A 26,716-nucleotide genomic window follows, 5' to 3' on the forward strand; every position below is an offset into this window, starting at 1 on the left:
TGACATTTGCTGATTGTTTTTTTACTGCAATATCTCCTCTTTTAGTGGCTCAAATACAAGTATATTTGGCCTTTTGTTTTTTTTTTTTAATTTTTATTTATTTATGATAGTCACAGAGAGAGAGAGAGAGAGGCAGAGACACAGGCAGAGGGAGAAGCAGGCTCCATGCACCGGGAGCCCGATGTGGGATTCGATCCCGGGTCTCCAGGATCGCGCCCTGGGCCAAAGGCAGGCGCCAAACCGCTGCACCACCCAGGGATCCCCATATTTGGCCTTTCGAAGTTATCTTAAAGCTAACTTATACTCTATTGTTTTTTTTTTTTTTTTTTTTTTTTTAGTAAATTGTATGTTCAGCTAGGGGTTTAAATTCATGACCCTAAGGTAGAGTTTCATGCTCTATTAACTAGCCCCACACTCTTCATTTTTTTTTTTTAAGATTTTATTCTTTTATTCATCACACACACACACACACAGAGGCAGAGACACAGGCAGAGGGAGAAGCAGGCTCCATGCAGAGAGCCTGACGTGTGGGACTCGATCCCAGGTCTCCAGGATCAGGCCCTGGGCTGAAGGTGGTGCTATAAACCGCTGAGCCACCTGGGCTGCCCACACTCATTTTTTTTTTTTTTTTTTTTCCACTCTTCATTTTTTAAAGTAGTTTTTCTATTTGTTTCATTTTAGTTAGTAGCTCTTCATTTGACTTCTTGTGCTGTAAATCTCATAGTATGTTTTTCATCTTTGTAGTTTTCATTTCTAGAAGTTTAAAGTTTTAAAAATTTTTATTCATATTTCTGCTTAACATGTTTAATGTTTTTTTCTAGCTTTTTGAACATATGGAATGTATTCACTGTAGTTATTTTATAGAACTTGTGCATCAATTCTTTTATCTGTTATGTCAAGATTGATTTGAACAACTGGTTTTTGTTTCATTATTGGGTGTAATTTGTTGCTTTTGTGTTTGTCTTTTATACTTTTGATTTTTAGTCATTGTGAATTTTATCTTGTTATTTCTTCATTTTAGTATGCCTAAAAATACTATTGTACTTTGTTCTGTGACATGGTTAAGTTATTAGAAAAGTTTTTCCCTTTTGGATCTTGCTTTTATGTTTTGTTTGGATAGACCAGAGCTCTGTTTAGTCCAGGGTTACCTTTTCCCTCTTTCTGAGGCATAATCTTTCTTAGTATTCTGATGTGGTATTAATTATTAGTTTTTTTTATTCTGGCTTTTGGGAACAAGCATTATTTGCATCTTTGTGGGAGTTCTGGTTCTGTTATCTCTGAATCATCTGGTGGTTCTCTCCCTGACATTGAATAGTTAGTCCTCTCACCTGCATGTGCTGATTACTGCTTACTCAACAGTTTCTAGGATAAGCCTGTGTAGATATTTTCATTTTTCTCTCTTTCTTCACCTCTTCTCAGTGTTGGTCTCCCTTGTGACCTGTAGCTACCCTGGCTTCCTTGGACTCCCAGCTCCATTTCTTCAGTTTGAGGAGACCACATGCTCTGCCTGGGTTGCTTTTCCCTGTTCCGTGGCCTGGAAACTCTGAAGGCAATAAGTGGGGCAAATGTATGGCCTCTGTAGTTTCTTTCTTGTTTCCCAGGATTACTGTCTTTCATTACTTGGCAAAATCTTCAGGTCTATTGTTCATACATTTTGTTAGGTTTTTATTATTTCAATTTTTTTTTTAAATTTATTTATTTTACTTATGATAGTCACAGAGAGAGATAGAGAGGCAGAGACATAGGCAGAGGGAGAAGCAGGCTCCAGGCACCGGGAGCCCGACGTGGGATTCGATCCTGGGTCTCCAGGATCGCGCCCTGGGCCAGAGCCAAACCGCTGCGCCACCCAGGGATCCCAGGTTTTTATTATTTCATGCAGAAGGCTGAATTTGGTCCCTTTTCCCCGATCTTGAGTATCATAAGTGATATTATTGTGCTTTTTATTATTATTATTGCTTTTTATTTTCATTATGACTAGTGATATTGAGCACATTTTAATTTGCTTATTGACCATTCATGTGTTTTCTTTTGTGGAGAGTTTGCTCAAGCCTTTCACTCTTTTCCTTCTTTCTTTTTTTTTTTTTTTTTATCATTGTCTTTTTTTTTTTTTTCTTTAATTGCAAAAGGTTCTTACGTGTTCTGGATACTAGTCCTTTGTTAGACAAATGTTTTTGGTAAGTTGTTTCTTGAAGGTTGTAGTTTTTTACTTAACTGCTTTCGATGAGCAGAGGTATTGTGTCTAAAGAAGTCTAATTTGATTGAAAAAAAAAGTATTTTGTCAGTTTTTTTTTGGTCTTTGTTGCCTATTATGTGTAAGCTAAGATACTTTTGTCTAACCCTGAAATCATGAAGGTAATTTCTTTTGTTTTTTTCTAAAACTTTGATTTTGCTAATTTATATTTAGGTCTCTAATGCATCTCAAATTAAGTTTTGTAAGTGTGTTTTTTGTTTTTGTTTTTTATTTTTTATTTATTTTTTTGCATCTGGATAACCAGTTGTTTCTGTATCTTTGTTGAAAAGAGTCTCCATTCCTCACTGGCTTGCTTTGGTGAAATAGCACCAAGCTGCCTAAGTGAGCTCTATTTTAGGAATATTCATTCTGTTCCATTGATCTATTTGTCTATCCTTTCTAGCTTTTCTATTGCTTCAAAAAGGCTCATTGGATTCCGATTACCTTTGGCTTTCAATCCATAGATCAGTTTGAGGATAATTGACATGTTAACAGTGTTGAGTCTTCCTTTCCATTATCATGCTATATCTCCGTTTACTTAGATCATCCAATATCCTCAACAATATTTTGTAGTTTTCAGTCTTTGGTCTTGCAAATCTTTTGTTTAAAAAAAATGATTTTTTAGATTTTTCCTATTACAATGTTACCATAAGTGGTATTTTAAACAATTCAGTTTCCTAATTATTTGTTCTTAGTATATGAAAACAGAATTGACTTCTGCATATTCACTTCTGTCTTACAACCTTATGTAACTCATTAATTCTATGAGTATTTTTGGTAGATAAATCAGATTTTTTGTAGGAGATGATCATATTATAACTTTTACCTTTTTCTAATTTGCATTCTTTTTATTTTCTTCTCTTATTGCGTGTACTTAAATCCTGTTTCCATTCAGATTCATACCATTAATTATAATGTCAGCTGTAGGCTTTTTATTAATGACTTTTATTAGGCTGTTTAAAAATACAGGTTTTATTATCTAAGTATGGCAGCAAGGCTGACAGAATAGTAGAGGACTTCCATTAGAAATTATCAATTATGAAAATAAAGGCAAGATCCTTTATTTTGGTTTCCATGGAAAGGAATAGTCAAAGAATAGGAATCAGGTTTAGGATTATCTAGTTTGAGTAATTTGAGAGGGCTTGGGGTTTAGGGGCTGGCTGTCCATAGTTGTCTGGTACCTTTCCCTTGGGTGATGAGGGTAGGGGAATATTGTGGCCAGAGTATAAAATAAAGATGTTTGGGGCTATGGGCTCTGGATTGGTTGGTTTGCATATGAAATCTAGCTGGAGCATTGTTAACTATCTCAAGGAATTAGCTCTGAGAAGGGCAGTCCCTCCAGAGTCACCAAGGCCCAAAGTATCAAAAATACAGAATGAAAAGATATGATTAATAAACAGGTTGTGTAAGAGTCTATTGCTAGTTTTCTGACAGTTTATAGCATAAATGGGTATTGAGTTTTGTGTAATGTTTTTTTCCACATCTATAGAGATGATTTTTTTTTTTTTAAGTTTTATTTATTCATTCATGACAGACATGGAGAGAGAAAGAGGCAGATTCACAGGCAGAGGGAGAAAGAAGTAGGCTCCAGGCAGGGAGCCCGACGCGGGACTTGATCCTGGGTCTCCAGGATCACACCCTGGGCTGAAGGCAGTGCTAAACCGCTGAGCCACCCGGGCTGCCCTATAGAGATGATTATATATTACTATAAAATTAATATGGTGAATTTCAGGGACACCTGGGTGGCTCAGCGATTAAGCATCTGCCTTTGGCTCAGGGTGTGATCCTAGAGTCCCAGGACAGAGTCCCACATTGGGCGCCCTGCAAGGAGCCTGCTTCTCCCTCTGCCTGTGTCTCTGCCTTTCTCTCTCTCTCTCTCTCTCTCTCTCTGTGTTTCTCATGAATAAATAAATAAAATCTTTGGAAAAAAAATATGGTGAATTTCATTGTTTTATTTTCAAATGTTTTATCAGTCTTGTATTCTTGGGATAAATTTTGCTTGGTTATTGTGTATTATCCTTTTTTATATTTCTGTATTGAAATTGCTAATACTTTGTAAATATTTTTACATCTATGTACATAAGGGATGTTAGTCTGTAATTTTTTTGTATTTTCTGTTCAGGATTTGGTATTAATATTATTAGGCATATTTATTAGTATTATCCATGCTGAGCTTAGGAAATAACTTCAGGATGGTTTTCTGTATTCTGGAAGTGTTTTTGTTAAGTTGCTGGTGTTTTTTCCTTGATATATATATTTTTAAAGACTTTATTGGCTCATGAGAGACACACAGAGAGAGGCAGAGACACAGGCAGAGAGAGAAGCAGGCTCTATGCAGGGAGCCCAATGCAGGACTTGATTCCAGGACTCCAAGATCCTGCCCTGGGATGGAGGCAGGTCAACCACTGAGCATCCAGGCATCCCTCTTCGGTGATGTTTGAAGGAATATACTAGTGTAAAAGTTTGAGCCAGAGTTTTATTTTGGGAACAGGTTTTAAGGATGAATTCAATTTAAAGGCCTCTTCAGATTTTTGTTTCATCTCGTCAGTTTTTGTTGTGTTTTTCCAGTAATTTTTCCATTCCACCTAAGTTGTTAAATTCATTAACATGAAGTTGATAGTCTTGTCCTTTTACTATCTGTGGGTTTTGTAGTGATAATTCCTTCTTTTTTCTTCATACTGGTAATTTATGTTTAAATCCATTGAGCTTGAAGTTTATCAGTTTTGTTATCTTTCCCAAGGGCCAGCTTTGACTTGTATCTAAGAAATCATTGTTCACCCCTAGGTCATGAAGATTTATTCCTGTTTCTTTCGAAGAGTTTTATACAGTTATCTCTTACATTTAAGTATATGATCCATTTTGAGTTACTTTTATGTATGATATGAATAAGGAGTCCAACTTAATATTTTTTGTTTGTAGATTAGAATTGTTAATATATCAGGTTTATAAAGCTGTTTGTATTAGTTTTTTTTTAATCTTTTTATTTTTAAATTTTATTTTATTTTTTTAATTTTTATTTATGATAGTCACACACACACAGAGAGGCAGAGACATAGGCAGAGGGAGAAGCAGGCTCCATGCACCGGGAGCCCGACGTGGGATTCGATCCCCGGTCTCCAGGATCCTGCCCTGGGCCAAAGGCAGGCGCTAAACTGCGGCGCCACCCAGGGATCCCTTGTATTAGTTTCTTAGCATTCCACTAGTAACTTCAATATATTTCCTTTTTGTTGTGTATTTATATAGTGTACCACTTACGGTTAATATTGTATTACAAAAAAAATATTGTACTACATTTTACATCTGTAGAAATCTTGCAGTCGTAGAGATTCTTTGACATAAGCTCTGTCTGCTCAGTTATGTTATTGCCATGTATATTAGATCTATGTTACAGACCCCAGAAAACAATATTACAACTTTTGTTTTCAGTAATCATATGTATTTTTAAGAATTTAAGAATTAAATTTTTATATTTCCTAGATATTTAACATTTGTGGTCCTCTTTTTTTTGCTTCCTAAAGATTTGCATTCTCATTTAGTTCCATCTCCCTTCATTTTGAAGAATTTCTGTTAGACTTTGTTGTAGTCCATGCCTCCTGCTAATGAATTTTATTTGCTGCCTTTTATGTGAAAATACCTGTTTCAGCTTCATTTTTGAAGGGTATATTAGTTGGATAGAAAATTCTGCGTTGAGGGATCCCTGGGTGGCACAGCGGTTTGGCGCCTGCCTTTGGCCCAGGGCGCGATCCTGGAGACCCGGGATCGAATCCCACATCAGGCTCCCGGTGCATGGAGCCTGCTTCTCCCTCTGCCTGTGTCTCTGCCTCTCTCTCTCTCTGTGACTATCATAAATAAATAAAAAAATTAAAAAAAAAATTTAAAAAGAAAATTCTGCGTTGAACTACAGTTGTTTTTTTTTGAAGCTTCTTTTATTTTCTTTTGACTTCCATAGTTTATGATGAGAAATCAGCCATTTATTTAGTAACTGTTCCCCTTTATTTGCTGTGCCATTTTTCTCTTGGCTCCTTGATGACATTCTCCTTTGCTTTTTAGCAAGTAGTTGGGGTTCTTTTTTTTTTTTAAGTAGTTGGGGTTCTTGAGGCCCACTGAGCTTTTTGAATTTATAAAGTTCTCTTTCTTCAAATCAAAATTTTATTCCCTGTTTTTCAAAACTTACATTTTGCTGTATTCTCATATTCCATATTCTCTTCCTTCTCACCCCTTTTCCTCCTCCCTTTTCAGACCATCAATTATACATGTTAGATTTCTCACAAGTTTTTTTTTTTTATTAAGATTTTATTTATTTATTTAAGAGAGAGAGGAAACATACAAGTGCTGGGGAGGCGCAGAGGGCGAGGGAGAAGCAATCTCCCTGCTGAGCAGGGAGCCCTACATGGGGATTGATCCCAGGACCCTGGGATCATGGCCTGAACTGATGCTTAGCCATCTGTCCACCCAGGCACCCCTTTTTATTTTATTCTATTTATTACATAATTGGATTTGGATTATTTGTTCTTTGGATGTTGAGTTTGATAAGTTCTTTATAGATTTTGGATACTAGCTCTTTAAGTGATATGTCATTTGCAAATACCTTCTCCTATTCTGTAGGTTGTCTTTTGGTTTTGTGGACTGTTTCCTTTGCTGTGCAAATGCCTTTTTATCTTTTTTTTTTTTTTAATTTTTATTTATTTATGATAGTCACAGAGAGAGAGAGAGAGAGAGGGGCAGAGACACAGGCAGAGGGAGAAGCAGGCTCCATGCACCGGGAGCCTGATGTGGGATTCGATCCGGGGTCTCCAGGATCGCGCCCTGGGCCAAAGGCCGGCGCCAAACCGCTGCGCCACCCAGGGATCCCAAATGCCTTTTTATCTTGATGAAGTCACAATAGTTCCATTTTTGCCTTTGTTTCCCTTGCTTTTGGAGACCTGTCTAATAAAAGTTGCTGCAGCCAGGGTCACAAAGGTTGTTGCCTATATTCTTTTCTAGGATTTTGGTGGTTCCTGTCTCACATTTTAGGTCTTTCATCCATTTTGAGTCTATTTTTGTTTACGGTGTGAGGAAATGGTCCAGTTTCATTCTTCTGTATGTGGCTGTCCAATTTTCCCAACACCATTTCTTGAAGAGACTGTCTTTTTTCCATTGGATCTTCTTTCCTGCTTTGTTGAAGATTAGTTGGCCATAGAATTGAGGGTCCATTTCTGGGCCCTCTGGTCCAGTGAATCTATGTATCTGTTTTTGTGTCAGTACCATACTGTCTTGATGCTTACAACTTTGTAATAGAGCTTGAAGTCTGGAATTGTGATGCCACAACTTTTGGCTTTCTTTCATTTCTTTTTTTTTTTTTTTTTAAAGATTTTATTTATTCATGAGAGACCGATAGAGAGAGAGAGAGAGAGAGAGAGAGAGAGAGGCAGGCAGAGACATAGGCAGAGGGAGAAGCAGGCTCCATGCAGGGAGCCTGATGTGGGACTCTATCCCGGGACTGTGGGATCATGCCCTGAGCTGAAGGCAGATGCTCAACCGCTGAGCCACCCAGGTGTCCCTTTGGTTTTCTTTTTCAACATTCCTTTGGCTTTTTGAGGCCTTTTCTAGTTCTATACAAATTTAAGGATTCTTGGTTCCAGCTCTTTGAAATAAATTGATGGCATTTTGATAGGGATTGCTTTCAATGTATAGATTGCTCTAAGTAACAGACATTTTAACAATATTTGTTCTTCTAATCTATGAGCATAGCACATTTTTCTATTTCTTTATGTCTTCCTCAATTTTTCATGAGTGTTCTCCTATAGTATTCTGAATACAGATCCTTTTCTGCTTTGGTTGGGATAATTGTTAGGTATCTTATGATTTTAGGTGCAACTGCAAATGGGATTGACTCCTTAATTTCTCTCTCTCTCTCTTTTGTTTTAAGATTTTATTTATTTGAGAGACACATGGGTGACTCAGTGGTTGAGCATCTGATTTTTGCTCAGGTTGTAATCCCGAGGTCCTGGGATTGAATTCTGTATCTGGCTCCCTGCAGGGAGCCTGCTGTCTGTCTCTGCCTCTCTTTCTGTATCTCTCATGAATAAATAAGAGATAAATTTTTTTTAAGAAAATGATTTTATTTATTAGAGAGCATGAAAGAGAGATCACAGGCAGGGGTAGAGGGAGACAAAGACTTGTCGCTAATCAGGGAGCCCAGTGCGGCACTTGATCCTAGGACCTGAGCCAAAGGTGGACAGCTAATTGATTGAGCCACCCAGGTGCCCTTGAGTTTTCTTTCTTCTATCTCATTGTTAGTGTATAAAAATGCAACTGATTTCTGCGCATTAATTTGATTTCCTGATATACTTTGCTGAATTTCTGTATGAGTTCTAGCAATTTGGGGGTGGATTCTTTTGGGTTTTCCATGTAGTTTATCATGTCATCTACAAAGAGTAAGACTTTGACTTCTTTGCTGAATCAGATGGCTTTTATTTCTTTTTGTTGCCTGATTGCTGAGGCTAGAACTAGCACTACGTTGTGGACATCCCTCCATGTTCTTCACTTTAGGGGAAAAGCTCTCAGTTTTTCCCCCATTGAAAATGATATTCCCTGTGGGCTTTTTGTCAATGGCTTTTATGATATGGAGCAATGTTCCCTGTATCTCCCCACACTGTGAAGAGTTTTAGTCAAGAAAGGATGCTGTCCTTTGTCAGGATATGGCTCTTGTCCTTTATTTTTTTTTATTTTTTATTAGTGTAGTGTATCATATTGTTTGATTTGCAGATGTTGAACCACCCTTGCAGCCCAGGAATAAATCCCACTTGGTCGTGGTGAATAATCCTTTTAATGTACTGTTGGATTCCATTAGCTAGTATTTTGGTGAGAATATTTGCATTCATGTTCATCAGTGATACTGGTCTGTAATTCTCTTTTTTGGTGAGGTCTTTTTCTGCTTTTGGGATCAAGGTAATGCTGGCCTCATAGAAAGAGTTTGGAAGTTTTCCTTCCATTTCTATTTTGTGAAACAGCTTCATAAGAATAGGTATTAATTCTTCTTTAAATGTTTGGTAGAATTCCTCCCAGGAAGCCATCAAGTCCTAGACTCTTGGGGGAGATATTTATTTATTTAAAGAAATTTATGTATGTATGTATGTATGTATGTGTTTATTTGACTTAGAAATTTATTTATTTTTTGGGTATTTTTTTTTTATTGGAGTTCTATTTGCCAACATATAGCATAACACCCAGTGCTTATCCCATCAAGTGCCCTGCTCTGTGCCCGTCATCCAGTCACCCTAACCCCCTGCCGACCTCCCCTTCTGCTACCCCTTGTTCGTTTTCCAGAGTTAGGCTCATGTTCTGTCATCCTCTCTGATATTTCCCACTCATTTTCTCTCCTTTCCCCTTTATTCCCTTTCACTATTTTTTATATTCCCCAAATGAATGAGACCATATAATGTTTGTCTTTCTCCGATTGACTTACTTCACTCAGCAAAATACCCTCCAGTTCCATCCACATCGAAGCAAATGGTGGATATTCCTTGTTTCTAATGGCTGAGTAATATTCCATTGTATACATAGACCACATCTTCTTCATGCATCTTACAGTGGACACTGAGGCTCCTTCCACAGTTTGGCTGTTGTGGACATTGCTGCTGTAAACATTGGGGTTCAGGTGTCTCGGTTTTTCACTGCACTGTATCTTTGGGGTGAATTCCCAGTAGTGCCATTGCTGGGTCGTAGTGAAGGTCTATTTTTAACTCTTTGAGGAACCTCCACACAGTTTTCCAGAGTGGCTGCACCAGTTCACATTCCCACCAACAGTGCAAGAGGGGTTCCCCTTTCTCCACATCCTCTCCAACGTTTGTTGTTTCCTGTCTTGTTAATTTTCCCCACTCTCACTGGTGTGAGGTGGTATCTCATTGCGGTTTTGATTTGCATTTCCCTGATGGCAAGTGATGCGGAGCATTTTCTCATGTGCTTGTTGGCCATGTGTATGTCTTCTTTGGTGAAATTTCTGTTCATGTCTTTTGCCCATTTCATGATTGGATTGTTTGTTTCTTTGCTGTTGAGTTTAATAAGTTCTTTATAGATCTTGGATATTAGCCCTTTATCTGATATGTCATTTGCAAATATCTTCTCCCATTCTGTAGGTTTTGGGGGAGATTTTTATTTTTATTTTTTTTTGTGGGGGGAGATTTTTAATGACTGCTTCAATTTCCTTGCTGTTTATGGGTTTGTTCAGATTTTCTGTTTCTTCTTGTTTTAGTTTTGGTGTATATACGTCTCTAGGAATGCATCCATTTCTTCCAGATTGCCTAATTTGTTGGCTCATAATATGTTCTTAGAATTGTTTGTATTTCTTTGGTGTTGGTGTTGGTGTGATCTCTCCTCTTTCATTCATGATTTTATTTATTTGGGTCCTTTCTCTTTTTGATAAGTCTGAGGGGTTTATCAGTCTTATTACTTCTTTTTGTTTTGTTTTGTTTTTCTTAGGCTTATTAATTCTTTCAAAGAACCAGCTCTTGGTTTCATTGATCTGTTATTCATTTGGTTTCTATATAATTGATTTCTGCTCAAATCTTAATCATTTCTCTTCTCTTGCTGAGCTTAGGCTTTGTTTGATATTCTTTCTCCAGCTCCTTTAGGTCTAAGGTTCAGTTGTATATTTGAGACCTTTCTTGTTTTTTGAGAAAGTCTTATATTGCTATATACTTCCCTCATAGGACCACCTTTGCTGCATCCCAAAGGTTTGGAACAGTTGTATTTTCATTTTCATTTGTTTACATGAATTTTTAAATTTCTTCTTTAATTTTCCTGGCTGACCCATTCTTTCTTTAGTAGGATGCTCTTTAGCATCTATGTATTTGAGTTCTTTCCAAATTTCCTGTTGTGATTGAGTTCCAGTTTCAAAGCATTGTGGTCTGAAAATATGCAGGAAATTATCCCAGTCTTCTGGTACTGATTTAGACCTGATTTGTGTCCCAGTATGTGATCTCATCTAGAGAATGTTCCATGTACAATCAAGAAGAATGTGTATTCTATTGCTTTAGGATGACATGCTCAGAATATATCTGTGAAGTCCATCTGGTCCAGTGTGTCATTCTGAAAATACTTGTTTCCTTACTGATCTTCAGTTTAGATGATCTGTCCATTGCAGTGAGTAGGGTGTTAAAGTTCTCTAGTATTACTGTGTTATTATCAATGGGTTTCTTTAATTTTGTTATTAACTGGCTTATAGAATTGACTGTTCCTGTGTTATGGGCATAAATATTTACAATTGTTAGATCTTCTTATTGTATAGCCCCCTTGATTATGATATAGTGTGTTTCCTTATCTCATATTAATAGTCCTTGGTTTAAAATCTAATTTTGGGGCAGCCCTGATGGCTTAGCGATTTGGAGCCGCATTCAGCCCGGGATGTGATCCTGGAGACATGGGATCAAGTCCCACGTCGGGCTCCCTGTGTGGAGCCTGCTTCTCCCTCTTGTCTGTGTCTCTGCCTCTCTCTCTGTCATGATTAAATAAATAAAAATCTTTAAAAAATTTTTAATTTTGTCATATATATTGCCATTCCAGCTTTCTTTTGATTTCCATTACCATGATAAATGGTTTTCTACCCCTTACTTTAAATCTGGAGGTTTCTTTGGGTCCAAAATGAGTCTCTTGCAGGCAGCATATTGATGGGTCTTGCTTTTTTATCCAATCTGATACCTTGTATCTTTTGATTGAGGCATTTAGCCCATTTGTGTTCAGAGTAACTACTGAAAGGTACAGATGTAGTGCCATTTCATGACCTGTGAAGTTACTGTTTCTACAGATTGTCTCTGTTTCTTTTAAGTCTTTGTTACTTTTTTCCTCTCTCTTTGCTTAAAGGATCCCTTTTAATATTTCTTCTAGTGTGGGTTTGGTGATCACAAATTCTCTTAGTTTCTGTTTGTCCTGGACCCTTTTTTTTTTTTTTTTTAAATTTTATTTATTTATTTATTTATGATAGTCACAGAGAGAGAGAGAGAGGCAGAGACACAGGCAGAGGGAGAGGCAGAGGGAGAAGCAGGCTCCATGCACCGGGAGCCCGATGTGGGATTCGATCCCGGGTCTCCAGGATCGCGCCCTGGGCCAAAGGCAGGCGCCAAACCGCTGCGCCACCCAGGGATCCCCGTGTCCTGGACCCTTTTTATCTCTCCTTATATTTTGAATGGCATCCTCGTTGGATAAAATATTCTTGGCTGCATATTTTTTTCACTTAACATCCTGAATGTATGATGCTAGGCCTCTCTGGCCTGCCAGGTGTCTGTTGATAGGACTGCTGCCAGTCTAATGTTTCTACCCTTTTAGGTTAAGGACCTCATGTCCTGAGCTGCTTTAAGGACTTTCTCTTTGTCTCTCAGATTTGCAAGTTTCACTATTATATATCAGGTTGTTGACCTCTTTTTATTGATTTTAAGAGAGTTTCTCTGTGCCTCCTTGTTGTATTAGTTTACTGTAGGATCTGGAGTCTCTGTGGTCCAAGGTCTCTCATACCAGATCCTTTCTTCCTGAGTTAGGTCATAGTTTTCTACCTAGAACTTAATCTTTTCTTTTCCTGTACTTTTTTTCTCTGAAGTCTCCATATATCTATTTTTGTCTTTAGTAAGGAGACATGGCATATAGTAATGTATCTCTACAAAAGTTTAAAATATAAAAGAAAGTATTTTGGAATAAAGAAATAAATTCATTCATTATCTTACTATCTTCATCATCAGCTTGTTAATATGTATTGTGTGTTTTAGAATTATTTCTATGCATAAATCTTTGTAAATATACCATTATTTCTCATTGAAATACAGTTAGTCATACTTTTTATACAATTTTTAAAAAAGATTTTGCTTATTTGAGAATGAGAGCATGAGTGGGGGGGATGGGCATAGGAAGAGGGAAAAGCAGCTGCCTGCTGAGCAAGGAGTCCAATCTGCAACTTGATCCTAGGACCCTGGGATCATGACCTGAGCTGAAGGCAGACACTTACTGAGCCACCCAGGTGGCCCAACTTTTTAATACAATTTTAAAGAAGATTTTACTTTTATTTACTTTTGAGAGACAAAGAGTGTGTGTGTGCAGAAGCACAGGTGGAGAGAGGGGCCGAGAGAGAGAGTGAGAATCTCGAGCGGACTCTGTGCTGAACATGGAGCCCAATGCCGGGCTTGATCTCATGACCATGGGATCATGACTTGAGCAGAAACCAAGAGTCAGTCATTTAACTGACTGAGCCACCTAGGCACCTGTATACAATTTTTATAATTATAAACAGCTATATAAAGTATCTTTGCATATATATTTTTTCATGTCTTGAAATTAAAGTACATAAATGATACACACAAGAAAATAAGGTACATAAATGATACAAAAATGAAATAGTACTTAATAAGTGCTATTTCTTTTTTTTTTTTTTAAAGATTTTTATTTATTCATGAGAGACACACACACACACACACAGAGGCAGAAACACAGGCAGAGGAAGAAGCAGGCTCCATGCAGGGAGCCTGATGTGGGACTCGATCCCGGGTGTCCAGGATCATGCCCTGGGCTGAAGGCAGGTACTAAACCGCTGAGCCACCCAGGGATCCCCTAATAAGTGCTATTTCTATCATATTTCCTTTGGCTCTCTAGAAATGAAGTAATTGAATTAGTATTTTTCTTGAATCATGTTGCTAAATTGCTTTCCAAAAGAATTGGATTATAGTGCCATCAACAATATTTAAAAATTAAAATTCACTGCACTTAGATTGTTAGGAATTAACTTTTAAGAAAAAGTTTACTAGGGCTGGTAAAAGGGATGGTTTAGTCAAGAAAGCATGTGACATTTGGTCTTGAGTTTGTGAGTTCAAGCCACATAGTGGGTATAGAGATTACTTAAAAAAAAAAAACCAGACAAGCTCAAGAGTTTGAGAGTTGCATACTCTACTGACTGAGCCAGCCTGGTACTCCTCTAATTTTTTAAAAAAGATTATTTGAGAAAGCGTATGGAGGAGCAGAGAGATAGGGACAAGCAGGCTCTATACTACTTATGGAGTGCACTGTGGAGCTTGATCCCAGGACCCCGAGATCATGACCTGAGCTGAAACCAAGAGTTGCATGCCTTCTGATTGAGCCACCCAGGTGCCCATAGATTCTTAATTCCTTACATTTGATTAATTACTGTTTTTAGTTCTTATATTGAAATTGTTTTTCATGCAGTGCCTGGTTGACTGAGTTGATTAAATGTCCAGCTCTTGATTTTGCTCAGTTCATGACCTCGGGGTTGTGAGGTCAAGCCCTGAGTTGGGCTCTGAGCTCAGTGGGGAGTCCACTTGAAATTCTCTGTCTCTTGTCTTCCTCTGCCCCTCCCCCAGCCCACTTGTGTTCTTCTATCTAATAAATAAAATCTTAAAAAAAGAAAAATAATAGTTTTTAAAAACATTTTGAATTTGCATTATTGATCAGTTAATGTTTAAGGGTTTAATCTAAATTTTTTCTTCTCCAGTTGCTAAACAATTATTCTTATACCCAGTCATCCCAAAGAGTAATTATCTCTGGTTCTGTGTAGTCTTTAAATTATTAAATTTAGGGATCCCTGGGTGGTGCAGCAGTTTAGCGCCTGCCTTTGGCCCAGGGCGCGATCCTGGAGACCCGGGATTGAATCCCAGGTCGGGGTCCTGGTGCATGGAGCCTGCTTCTCCCTCTGCCTATGTCTCTGCCTCTCTCTCTCTCTCTCTCTCTCTCTCTGTGACTATCATAAATAAATAAAAATTAAAAAAAATAAATTATTAAATTTAGTTCTTCTAAAAGAAATTTTTTCTTTCTGACAAGATATAAATCACTCAACTAATAGTGTTTCTTTCTGTAAGAGAGGTTGCTGTATTGTTTAGAACCAAATTATTGCCTGCCTTTCATAAGTGTGCTTGTATTTTTGCTTCTTCTATCTATTTGTCATATATTTTTTGAGTTACCCTGTCAGGAGATGGATAGATGCTAGGGCTACAGCCATGAAATGGAGTATATATATATACCCTAGCAGAGAAAATAAACATAATTGCATAGTTAATTGTGATTGCAATGTATGAGAAGAAGTAAGTATAAGTAATTTATAATATGTACATTATCTACTGTAGGGAATCAGAGAAACCTTTGAGGAAGTGACTTTAAGCAAGAACTCGTGAGGTGAATAGAAGTTATCCAGCTGTGAAAGAGGGTTGGGATATAGGATAGGTGTTACAGGTAGAAAGTAAAAGTAACACATTTAGAATCTATGAAGCAAGAATGAATTTAGGAGTATTTATAGATTTGAAAGAAGAGGGGCACCTGGATGGCTCAGTCAGTAGAGCATGCAAGTCTTGATTGTGAGTTCGAGCCCCGTGTTGGGTGTAGAGTTTACTTTAAAAACAAAAAAACAGAAGTAAAAATGAAAAGACAGTATTGCCTAGATGTGAGATATTGAAAAGAGAAAGTTGTGAAGCTAAGTAGGAGCTAGATCATGAAGTAAAACTATTAAAATGTTTATTCAGTGGTGCAGTAATATACTTGTACCTGCATTTTTGAAGTTTGCTCTAGATTGGTGGTATATAGGCAAGAGTAAGCATGGGACAGTATTGAGTTGGGGTCCCTGAAGTGGTCCTGATGAAAGTTGATGTTGGCTTGCAGTTGGCTAATAGTAGTATAGATGGAGATAGGTAGACCAATCTCACCAGTTCTTAGGAGGAAGAATGGGCAAAATATGCTGTTTGATTAAATATGAGTTAGAGCGTAGGGTGAAACTGTCAAAAGATGATGTCTAGGTGTTTTGTATGGGAAATATGTGGTTGAGAGTACCATTATGAACATAGGGGAAGGAGCTTCTGGCTTGCTCAGTCAGAGCATGTGACTCTTGATTGTGGGGTCGTGAGTTCAACAAGCCTCTGGTTTGTTGCTGAGATTACTAAAAAAAAAAATTGATAAACTTTAAAAAAGATAGGGAATACTGAACAAAGCAAGTATTGCATAGATTTGGACAGTCTGGAAAGTGCCATTGCAATTGTAGGAAGGTTTATATATGGATCTAAGGACAGATCTGAATAGGAGGTAAAATTTGAGAGTCACTGGCATACTTTTAATTTAGTTTTTTATTTATTTTTTATTTTTTTATTTATGATAGTCACACAGAGAGAGAGAGAGAGGCAGAGACATAGGCAGAGGGAGAAGCAGGCTCCATGCACCGGAACCGACGTGGGATTTGATGATTTGATCCCGGGTCTCCAGGATTGCGCCCTGGGCCAAAGGCAGGCTCTAAACCACCGGGCCACCCAGGGATCCCTTAATTTAGTTGTTAACCGATGAATGGAAAATAAAGATTGCTTAGTGTTTAGCATGAAATGAGAAGGCATCTTAAGCTGGAGCCCTGAGGAACTACCTTATTTAAAGGTTACATAAGGTTATCAGAAAGGTGTTGCCAAAGAGGTTAGAGGGAAATCAGGTACAGGATCTAATAGCTTACATTTTATTATTTTTTCACTATTTTATCTTAATTTCCATCTCCTATTTTCTTTTGTAACTTGTTTATATTACCATATTATAAGTTGCAAAATCTCTTTGGAGAGCAGCAAGGTGTAGGGTACAAATAATAAATACTCAAATATGAGCTCCAGGAATATATTCTTCATAGTAAGACAATGTCATTGAAACTTACTCTGTTTATTATTTTTATAATATCTTTCTCTCATCAGTAGTGAAAAGAAATGATTATACTATCTCTACCTAGGTTTATTTCTGGTTTTAATTTCTAGGGGTGGTAGGGATAGTGATGCATAACAACTACTTAGTATCATTGTTTGTGATAAGAGTAACTAGAATAATTAGAACAGTTCCTTCCTTCTAGAAAGCATGTTCGGATATATGAGATCATGTTTTCTCATTTAAGTCAAAATTCTGAATTTTTGAGCTTGGCTCTTTATTTTAGGAGAAACCAGACCTAACTGACTATAACAATACTAGTTGATCCTAGACAGAAAGTGAAGGAATAGGAGGCACCTGGGTGGCTCAGTGGTTGAGCATCTGCCTTTGGATCCTGGAGTCCCGGGATTGAGTCCCACATTGGGCTCCCTGCATGGAGCCTGCTTCTCCCTCTGCCTACGTCTTTGTCTCTCTCTCTCTATCTCTCATGAATAAATAAAAAATAAAATCTTAAAAAAAAATAAGAAAGTGAAGGAATAGAGGCAAATGTTAAAAACTGTGCCCTGGACTCTTTTTGTTATTGTTATGGTTAACAAAAGTCATGGCAGGTATGTGGAAGTTAAGTAATATTCTCTTTTTAAAGTTATCTGATGAGGTGCCTGGCTGTCTGAAGTTGGTAGAGCATGTGACTCTCTCATTATTTTTTTTTAAGATTTATTTTGGTGAGAAGCAGAGGGAGAGTTTCCCAAGCAGACTCCATGATGGCTAAGCTTGGAGCCCATTGTGGGGCTTGATCTCACAGCCCTGAGGTCATGACTGGAACCAAAACCAAGACTCAGACACTTTACCAGCTGCACCACCCAGGCGCCCCTTGAGCATATGACTCTTGATCTTAGGGTCATGAGTTCAAGACCCATGTTGAGGAAGAAGAGTTACTTAAAAAAAGTACACATGCACACATACATACATACACATATGAAATAAAGTTGGTAGTTGGTATTTTGAGGAAGATCACATGTCGAGAATGACTTTGTGAGGAATGTTATGAGATACTTTTGGTGGCAGCTAGTACAAATGCTGCTCCCACATTAAAAAAAAAATTTTTTTTATTACTCATTTGAGACACTCCAGGAGGAGTGGCAGAGGCAGAAGGAGAAGCAGACTCCTCGCTAAGCAGGGAGCCCAACGTGGGGCTGGATCCCAGGACCCCAGGATCATGGCCTGACGCTTAACTGACTGAGCCACCCAGGTGCCCCTGCTCCCACATTTTTAATAGTTTTGAGGTTTTGGGGAAGTTGTTATACTTTGGTAATTTGAAATATCTCTTTGATTTCTCCTCTTCTTCTTCTTCTTTATTTTTTTAAATAGAGATGTGAACTGTGTCCTCATAAGGATGGAGCTTTAAAAAGAACAGATAATGGGGGTAAGTACAGAGAATTAAAAAAGTTTTTTTATTGAAAACTGGAGTGGGGGAGTTTTTAAAAATATCTGGTTCATATTATAATATCAAATTAAGTTTATCATTCATATTTTTAATAGTAATGTAATTTATGAATCTTTTTTTGCTACCTTAGGGACAAACTTTTTTTTTTTTTTTTTTTTTGGAGAGAGAGTGTGGGTGAGGGAGGGGCAGCGGGAGAGAGAGAGAGAGAGAGAGAGAGAGAAAGGGCTCAATGCCTACACAGAGCCCAAATCTGGGCTTGATCTCATGGTCCTGAGATCATGACCTGAGATGAAATCAAGAGTCAGACTCTTAATTGAGTGAGCCACCCAGGTGCCCCAAGCATTGTTTTTAAAATGTAGAATGGGCACATACTTCTAATTAAAATCTTCATTTTTTAAAATGGGTATAATTTTCTTATATTAGAAATTATTTTGGGAAAAGTTAGCTTCTTTTTTGTTAGAGCTACACTCTGATGTTTTAGAGTCTTTTTTCCCCTCTCTTTTGTGTATTGCTGGACAGATGATATTTCTAGTAAATGTTAATTTTAACACCCTGAGGATTTTTGTTGCTTGAATATAGAGAAATGCTGACTTCTGTCTTTAAATTTTAAATTTTAAATTCACCCTTGTGAATTTCTCATTTGCATCTCCATTTTTAGTTGCTTTCCCCTGAGAAATCCATGTTTCTTTATAGCTCAGTACCATTCTATTTTTTAAAAAATATTTTATTTATTTATTCATGAGAGAGACAGAGAGAGAGGCAGAGACGCAGGTAGAGGGAGAAGCAGGCTCTCCAAGGGGAGCCTGATGTGGAACTCGATCCTAGGACCTTGGGATCATGCCCTGAGCTGAAGGCAGATGCTCAACCACTGAGGCACCGAGGCGTTCCTCCCGTTTTAAAAATTTTTATTTATTTATTCAGCTCAGTACCATTCTTAAATATGTAGACATGAATTTATTAAACTGTGGCATACTGTGAAAATTAATTGATGAAGAAACTCATAAAAGTAGAGATTGTAACTCCTATTAGTACTCTTCCATTTTGAGCAGCTACCTCTAAAGCATTTTTGGCATAGAATAGAGGAATGACTTGGGTAAATAAAAGGAAAAAAAAATGTTTTAGTGTAGCTCTACATAGATTTATTTATATACAAATTTAATATTTAGACTGATATACAGCCACATTTTACAGAATTTTTAAAATATTAGAAACCCTTGCTCCTATTCCTGTTCACCATCTGTCTAGTTTCTCAACAACTTTCCTGCTGTTGGTATACTTCTCTTATTACTTATTTGCATCTCCTTCTAGGGTTTTTCTTTATATACAAATAAATATGAATAAAGAAATATTTTCTCCCTAATTTTTATACGGATGGATGAATATTTTACATACTCTTTGCATCTTAATTTTTTCACTTAATAGTTTATTACTAGTATAAAGCTTTCTTTTTTATATAATCAGTCACCTGTTGATAGACTTTCTGATATTCTGCTTTTATGACTAGTCCTTGTATACATGTCATGTGTGCCTTTGTAGGATTATTAATTCCCAGGGGTGGAACTATTGGGTCAAAGGGATTTTGTAGTTAATTTGATAGATATTCCCAAATTATTTTCCCTTGTGGTTGTACTTATTTATGTTTCCAACAGCCTTGAATGAATAACTTATTCTCTGTATCCTTTGATAATCCAGTAGGTGAAAATTGGTATCTCAGAGCAGTTATTTTGCATTTTTTTTTAAAGATTGTGTTTATTTATTCTTGACAGACACAGAGAGAGAGAGAGAGAGAGAGAGACAGAGACACAGGCAGAGGGAGAAGCAGGCTCCATGCAGGGAGCCTGATGTGGGACTTGATCCTGGGTCTCCAGGATCACACCCTGGGATGAAGGTGGCACTAAACCGCTGGGCCACCAAGGCTGCCCCTGCATTTCTTTTATGAGTGAAGCTGAGCATCTTACACTGTTATTTTACAATTTTTATTTTTAAAGATTGATTTATTAGAGAGTGCAAGTGAAGAGAGTACAAGCAGGGGGAGCAGTGAAGGGTGAAGGAGAAATAGACTGCCCACTGAGCAGGAAGCCTGATGCAGGGCTCCATCCTAGGACCCTGAGATCATGACCTGAGCCAAAGGTAGCCGCTTAACTGACTGAGCCACTTAGGGGCCCCCCCATCCTATATATATATATATATATATTTATATATATGTGTGTGTGTGTATTTTTTTATTTTAAGATTTTATTTATTCATGAGAGACACAGAGAGAGAGGCAGAGACATAGGCAAAGGATGAGTTAGGCTCCTTGCAGGAAGCCTGATGTGGGACTCAATCCCAGGACCCTGGGATCACGACTTGAGCCAAAGTCAGATGCTCAACCTCTGAGTCACCCAGGTGCCCCACCATCTTATATTTTTTAAAAGCAATTCGTATTTTTCTTTCTTTGGATTTTTTATTTATTAATTAGAGACACAGAGAAAGAGAGGCTGAGACATAGACAGAGGAAGAAGCAGGCTCCATGCAGGGAGCCTGATGTGGGACTCGATCCCAGGACTTTAGGATCACTTTCTGAGCCAAAGGCAGACGCTTAACTGCTGAGCCACCCAGGCGTTCCAAGCAATTTGTATTTTTCTTTCTGGTTTGTTAATATGTTTTTTCTCTTTGGTTGTTGATCTTTTTTTTTTTTTTTTTTAAAGATTTTATTTATTTATTCATGAGAGACAGAGAGAGATGCAGAGACCTAGGCAGAGGGAGAAGCAGGCTCCATGTAGGACTTGATCCCTGGACTTCAGGATCACGCTCTGGGCCAAAGGCAGGCACTCAAACACCAAGCCATCCAGGCATCCCTGATCATTTTCTTTTTGATTGTTGAAGCTTTCATAGGAGCCTCTTTATTCATAAGGCTTTTGTGATTGAGTTGGGTTAGTATTTTTGTCCAGTTGTCAGTCTTCGCTTATGGGGCTTTGTACCATGCAGAAGTTTGATTTTTATTTAAGTGAATTTATTAATCTTATCTTTCATGGATTCTGTATTATGAACCATAGTTAGAAAGGCCTTCCTTACTCCAACATTAATAAAAAGATTCTTTCACAATGTCCTCTAGTTTTTTTATGGTTTCTTTTTTTTTACAGTTTAATCTTTGATACATTTGGAATGTATCCATGTAAGACAATATGGGGTATGGATCCATTTTTATTTTTTTGTGGTTGCTAAAAATGCTACCATTTGTCCCATCATCATCTGTTGAGCAGTTCATCTTTTCTTCAATGATCTGAAACACCATCTTTATTAAGAGTCTTAAGTTTGATGTATATTTAAAACATTCTGACTAAATTGTGTTCCAAAATAGATTTACCAATCTTTTTTTTTTTTTTAGATTTACCAATCTATTTGTAAATAGATTTGAATTCATTTTCCTATTGAAATACTAATTATATTTCTTGAGTAGTTAACAAAACTCCACAATGTACCTGGTGGTACAATATTGATGATAAATTTTTTTTTATAATACTTAATTTTTAATACCTAATACTCCCTTTTCATGCTGGAAAATACGTTAGAAGTTTTGGTAGTCAGGATGAGGAATTTCTCAATGCAGCTTTTAATTTTCTCAATCTCATCTGCTGTACATAATTCTCAGTTGTTAAAGGTAAGTAAAACTTAACAAGTTTAGTATATAATATAGATTGGTGTATGAGAAGTGGGGTTGGGGTATTACAGGCAGAAGGAGAAGCAAACGATAAAAGACACAAGTATATTGAAGAATTGAAAATGGGAGTTAGACTGTAAGGTTTGAATGGCAGGCCCTCTGAGAGGTGAAACTGATGATAAAGGCAAAGTTGTCATTCCTTCTCCTCTCCCCTGCTCATCTCCTTCCATTCCCTTCCTTCTCCCTCTTCCCTCTTCCCTTTCCTGTACTGAGGACTTGATCCTGTTGATTTGGGGAGGCACTGAAGCTGAGGAATAACATGAGATTTCTATTTTAGAAAGGTAACTGTGACAGCAATGTGGTGAATGGATTGAAAGAATATGATTGCCAGCTATAAAAAAGAATAGTAGAGCTGGATCATAAGTGCATTTAACATACTTGAAATCAGCTATATAGCCTGGGCAGTGGGAGGAGATACAGAAAAAGAAATAAATTGCAGAGATAATTCAGTTTGCCATTTTACTCAGTCAGCATACATTCTAGGCAAACCTATATGGAAATCCCTGTGAATGATTGTAAGGCTTTCACAGCCATCATTGACAAAGATATGAAATATATTAGCGAGGGGTCAAGCAAGAGATGGTGATGTCAGTTACATTTTATGGTTTTTTAAAACTAAAAAAAAAAATTATATTCCAGTAGAGTTAACATATACTGTTATATTAGTTTCAGGTGTACAGTATAGTTATTCAACAATTCTATATATTACTCAGTGCTCATCAAGATAAGTGTTACTTTTCATCCCCTTCAACTATTTCACACACCCTTATCTCCCCTCTGGTTAACCATCAGTTTGTTCTCTATAGTTAAGAGTCTGTTTTTTTGGTTTGTCTCTTTTTTCTTTGTTTGTTTTTTCTTATATTCCAATTATGAGTGAAATAATATGGTATTTGTCTTTCTGACTGACTTATTTCACTTAACATTATAACTCTAGATCCATCCATACTTTTGTAAATGGCAAGCTTTCATTCCTTTTAATGGCTGAATAATATTCATTCCAATGTGTGTGTGTGTGTGACTGTGTGTGTATATATGTATTACATCTTTTTTTTTTTTTTTTTTAGGTTTACTTATTTTAAGTAATCTCTACACCTAACGTGGGGCTCAAACTCATGGCCCCAAGATCAAGAGTTGCATGCTTTTCTGACTGAGCAAGCCAGGTGCTTCCATGTCTTTATCCATTCACCCTATTGGTGGACACTTGGGCAGCTTCCCTAAGTTGGCTTTTGTAAATAATCCTGCAATAATATAGAGGTGCATATATCTTTTCAAATTAGTATTTTTTGTACCAGTAGTGTGATTACTGGATCATATGGCAGTTATGTTTCTGATTTTTTTTTTTTTAATGTAGCCTCTATACTGTTTTCCACAGTTGCTATACCAGTTTGCATATTCACCAACAGTGCACAGGGGTTCCCTTTTTCTCAACATCCTCACCAACACTTGTTGTTTCTTCTGTTTTTGATTTTAGCCATTCTTACAGGTGTGAGGTGATATGTCATGTGGTTTTGATTTGTATTCCCCTGATGAGTGATGTTTATCAGCTTTTCATGTATTCGTTGGCCATCTGTATGTCTTCTTTGGAAGAATGTCCATGTCTTCCCATTTTTAAAATAAGATTTTATTTATTTATTCATGAGAGACACAGAGAGGCAGAGACACAGGCAGAGGGAGAAGCAGGCTCCCCGTGGGGAGCCCGATGTGGGACTGGATCCCAGACCCCGGGATCATGCCCTGAGCCCAAGGCAGACGCTCATCCGCTGAGCCACACCACCATCCCTGTCTTCCCACTTTTAATTGGATTATTTGTTACTTACATTTTTGAAGAAATTTCAGAATGAATTGAGGCCCATTGATAGATAACAATCTGACAAGAAAATAACTTACAAAATCTCACAGGGTTATATATTAAAAATTGGAATTTTAAAAAATGATTTATTTATTCATGAAAGAAACAGAGAGGTAGTTACACAGGCCATGGGAGAAGCAGGCTTCCTGCAAGGAGCCCGATGTGGGACTTGATCTTGGACCCTGGAATCACACCCTGGGATGAAGGCAGATGCTTAACTGTTGAGCCACCCAGATGTGGTCTCAAAATTCGAATTTTAAGGACAGTTTTTTTTTTTAAAGATTTTATTTATTTATTTGAGATAGAGAGGGAGATATGATATGAGAGGGAGACGAGAAGCAGGCTTTCGACTGAGCAGGGAGCCTGATGTGAGGCTTGATCCCAAGATTCTGAGTTGAAGGCAGACACTTAACTGATTGAGCCACCCAGGTGCCCCAAGGACAGTTTTTTTTTTTTTTTTTAATATTTTTTTGAATTTTTATTTATTTATGATAGTCACAGTGAGAGAGAGAGAGAGAGGCAGAGACACAGCCAGAGGGAGAAGCAGGCTCCATGCACCGGGAGCCCGACGTGGGATTCGATCCTGGGTCTCCAGGATCGCGCCCTGGGCCAAAGGCAGGCGCCAAACCGCTGCGCCACCCAGGGATCCCCCAAGGACAGTTTTGATTATGCTTGTTTTTGCTTTAGAGTCTAAACCCACAAAGATGAGACTCTGCATTATTGCGGTAAGTCTAAGTGGCAGATTGATAAGGGACTGGTTGAAGACAGCAGTAGTAGGAGTGTAAACATGAGGGAATGGATATCAGAAATACTAAATGGTAAAATTTTGCAGGTATATTTTTAAAAATGTACCTATTTCACTATGGGAAATTTTGAGTATACATAAAAGTAGAGAGAATCCCCAGGTACCTAGCTTTAATAGTGATCAAGTCATGGCTAGACTTGTTTCATTTAAACTTTTCCTTATGCCATTTTGATTATTTTGAATTTTAGATCATAACTAACATACGTGGGTATTTAACAAATACACAACATATTATCACATATAAAAAAAGGTCAAAGGTTTTTTAAAGCCATCAACTATTCAGTTACTCGGATTTTCCTGGTTGTCTCCCTAAATGTTTTCTTTTTATATTTGAATGAATCAGTGTCCAAATAAGATCCATAAGCTGGATCTATGAAGTGCATACAGTGTAATTGCTTGATATGTCTCTTAGGTCTCTTTGTAACCCCTCCAAACCATTTCCTTGTCACTTTACTTATGGAGAAAATTGGGACATTTGCACTGTATAGTTTCCCACAATAGAGATTTTATTGATTGTATCTCATATGGGGTGTGAGTGTGTGAGCATGTTACTTTGTCTTATATATTTTCTGTATGTTGGTAGTTAGATGTATTCAGAAGCTCGATTATAGTCAGTTTATTGTGGGGGCAGTTAAAAAGACTTCATGGTGTTGTATGCTTCATTCATGAGGCATATGATATTTGGTTGTTTTCTTTTTTTGTGATATTAGCAGCTGATGACCAATATCTAGACCATTATTTTATTAAATAGAAAGTGAATAAAATTGTGATATTCTGTCATATATTGTCATATACAGACAATCGATCATTTCTCAACTACTTATTACCCTGAAGTGCAGTTTGTGAAGGAAGGACAGGATACAATATTCTTCTTTCTTAAAATTGAGATAAAATTTGTATAGCATAACATTGACCAGCTTAAGATATATAGTTCAGTGACATTTACTACTTTCACAACGTTGTGCAATTATCACCTCTGTCAATTTCCAAAACATTTTTACCACCCTAAAAGAAAGTATGCTTTCATAAGCAGAAACTATACATTTTACCATCTATCCTTTCTCCCCCAGCCCTTGGCAATCACCAAGCTTCTTTTTGTCTCTATGGATTTACTTCTGTATATTTTATGTAACTATAATAGTCATACAGTATGACTGTTGAAGTTTGGCTTCTTTCTCAGGATAATGTTTTTCAGGTTCATCAGTGTTGTAGCCTGTATTAGTACTTCAGTCCTCTTTATGGTTGAATAATTCTCCGTGTGTGTGCGCGCGCGCGCGTGTGTGTGTGTGAGTGAGTGTGAGAGTATCTGTGAGCACGAAAGGGGGGGTGAAGATTGATTACATTGTGTTGGTCCTTTCATTTGTTGGACATTTGTATTTCTGCCTTTTGATTGTTGTGAATAGGGCTGCTGTGAACATGGTTGTACAAATGTGTTTTATTCTCTCTTTTCAGTTTTGTGGGGAGTATATACTAGGAGTGGCATGATGGGTCATTTAATGATTCTGGGTTTAACTTTTTGAGGAACCACCAAACTTTTTCATAGTGCCTGCACCAGTTTTACATTCTCACAAGCAGTGTGTGAGAGATCTAATTCCTTTTCATTCTCACCAACACTCTTTTCTGAAATTTTAAGTTATAGCCATCCTATTGAGTATGAAGTAGTACCTCACTGTGGTTTTGATTTATTTCCCTAAAGATAATAATATATTGAGCATTTTTTCATGAACCTATTGGTCATTTGTGAATCTTCTTTGGAGAGAAATCTATTCATATTCTTTGTCTTTTTTGTAATTGGGTTGTTTGTCTTTTTGTTGTTGACCTATAAGGATTCTTTATATTTTCTAGACTGATACATGATTTGCACAGCTTTTCTCTCTCTATGTACATTGTCTTCTCATTTCTTGATAATGTCCTTTGATTCACAGTAATTTTTAATTTGATGAGGGTCTGTTTAATTTTTCTTTGTTGCTCACGCTTTTGATATCTAAGAATCCATTGCTAATCAAAGTCATTAAGATTTATATCTATGTTTCATTCTGACTTTATTTTTTAAGGAC

The 26,716-nt window shown here is 37.3% G+C and overlaps 1 protein-coding gene across 28 annotated transcripts in view; it reads left to right on the forward strand.

The window, feature by feature from the left end:
- The window catches only part of MLLT10 (MLLT10 histone lysine methyltransferase DOT1L cofactor), a 249,580-nt gene that overhangs the window by 43,052 nt on the left and 179,812 nt on the right, over positions 1-26,716 (forward strand). For all 28 annotated transcript variants that reach the window (XM_072749337.1, XM_072749338.1, XM_072749339.1 and 25 more), the window contains one exon: positions 18,227-18,281. In XM_072749337.1, coding sequence (XP_072605438.1) covers positions 18,227-18,281 — 55 coding nt within the window. The remainder of the gene's footprint in view (positions 1-18,226; positions 18,282-26,716) is intronic.

The sequence above is a fragment of the Vulpes vulpes genome, chromosome 2, assembly GCF_048418805.1.
Source record: "Vulpes vulpes isolate BD-2025 chromosome 2, VulVul3, whole genome shotgun sequence".
NCBI classification, from domain to species: domain Eukaryota; kingdom Metazoa; phylum Chordata; class Mammalia; order Carnivora; family Canidae; genus Vulpes; species Vulpes vulpes.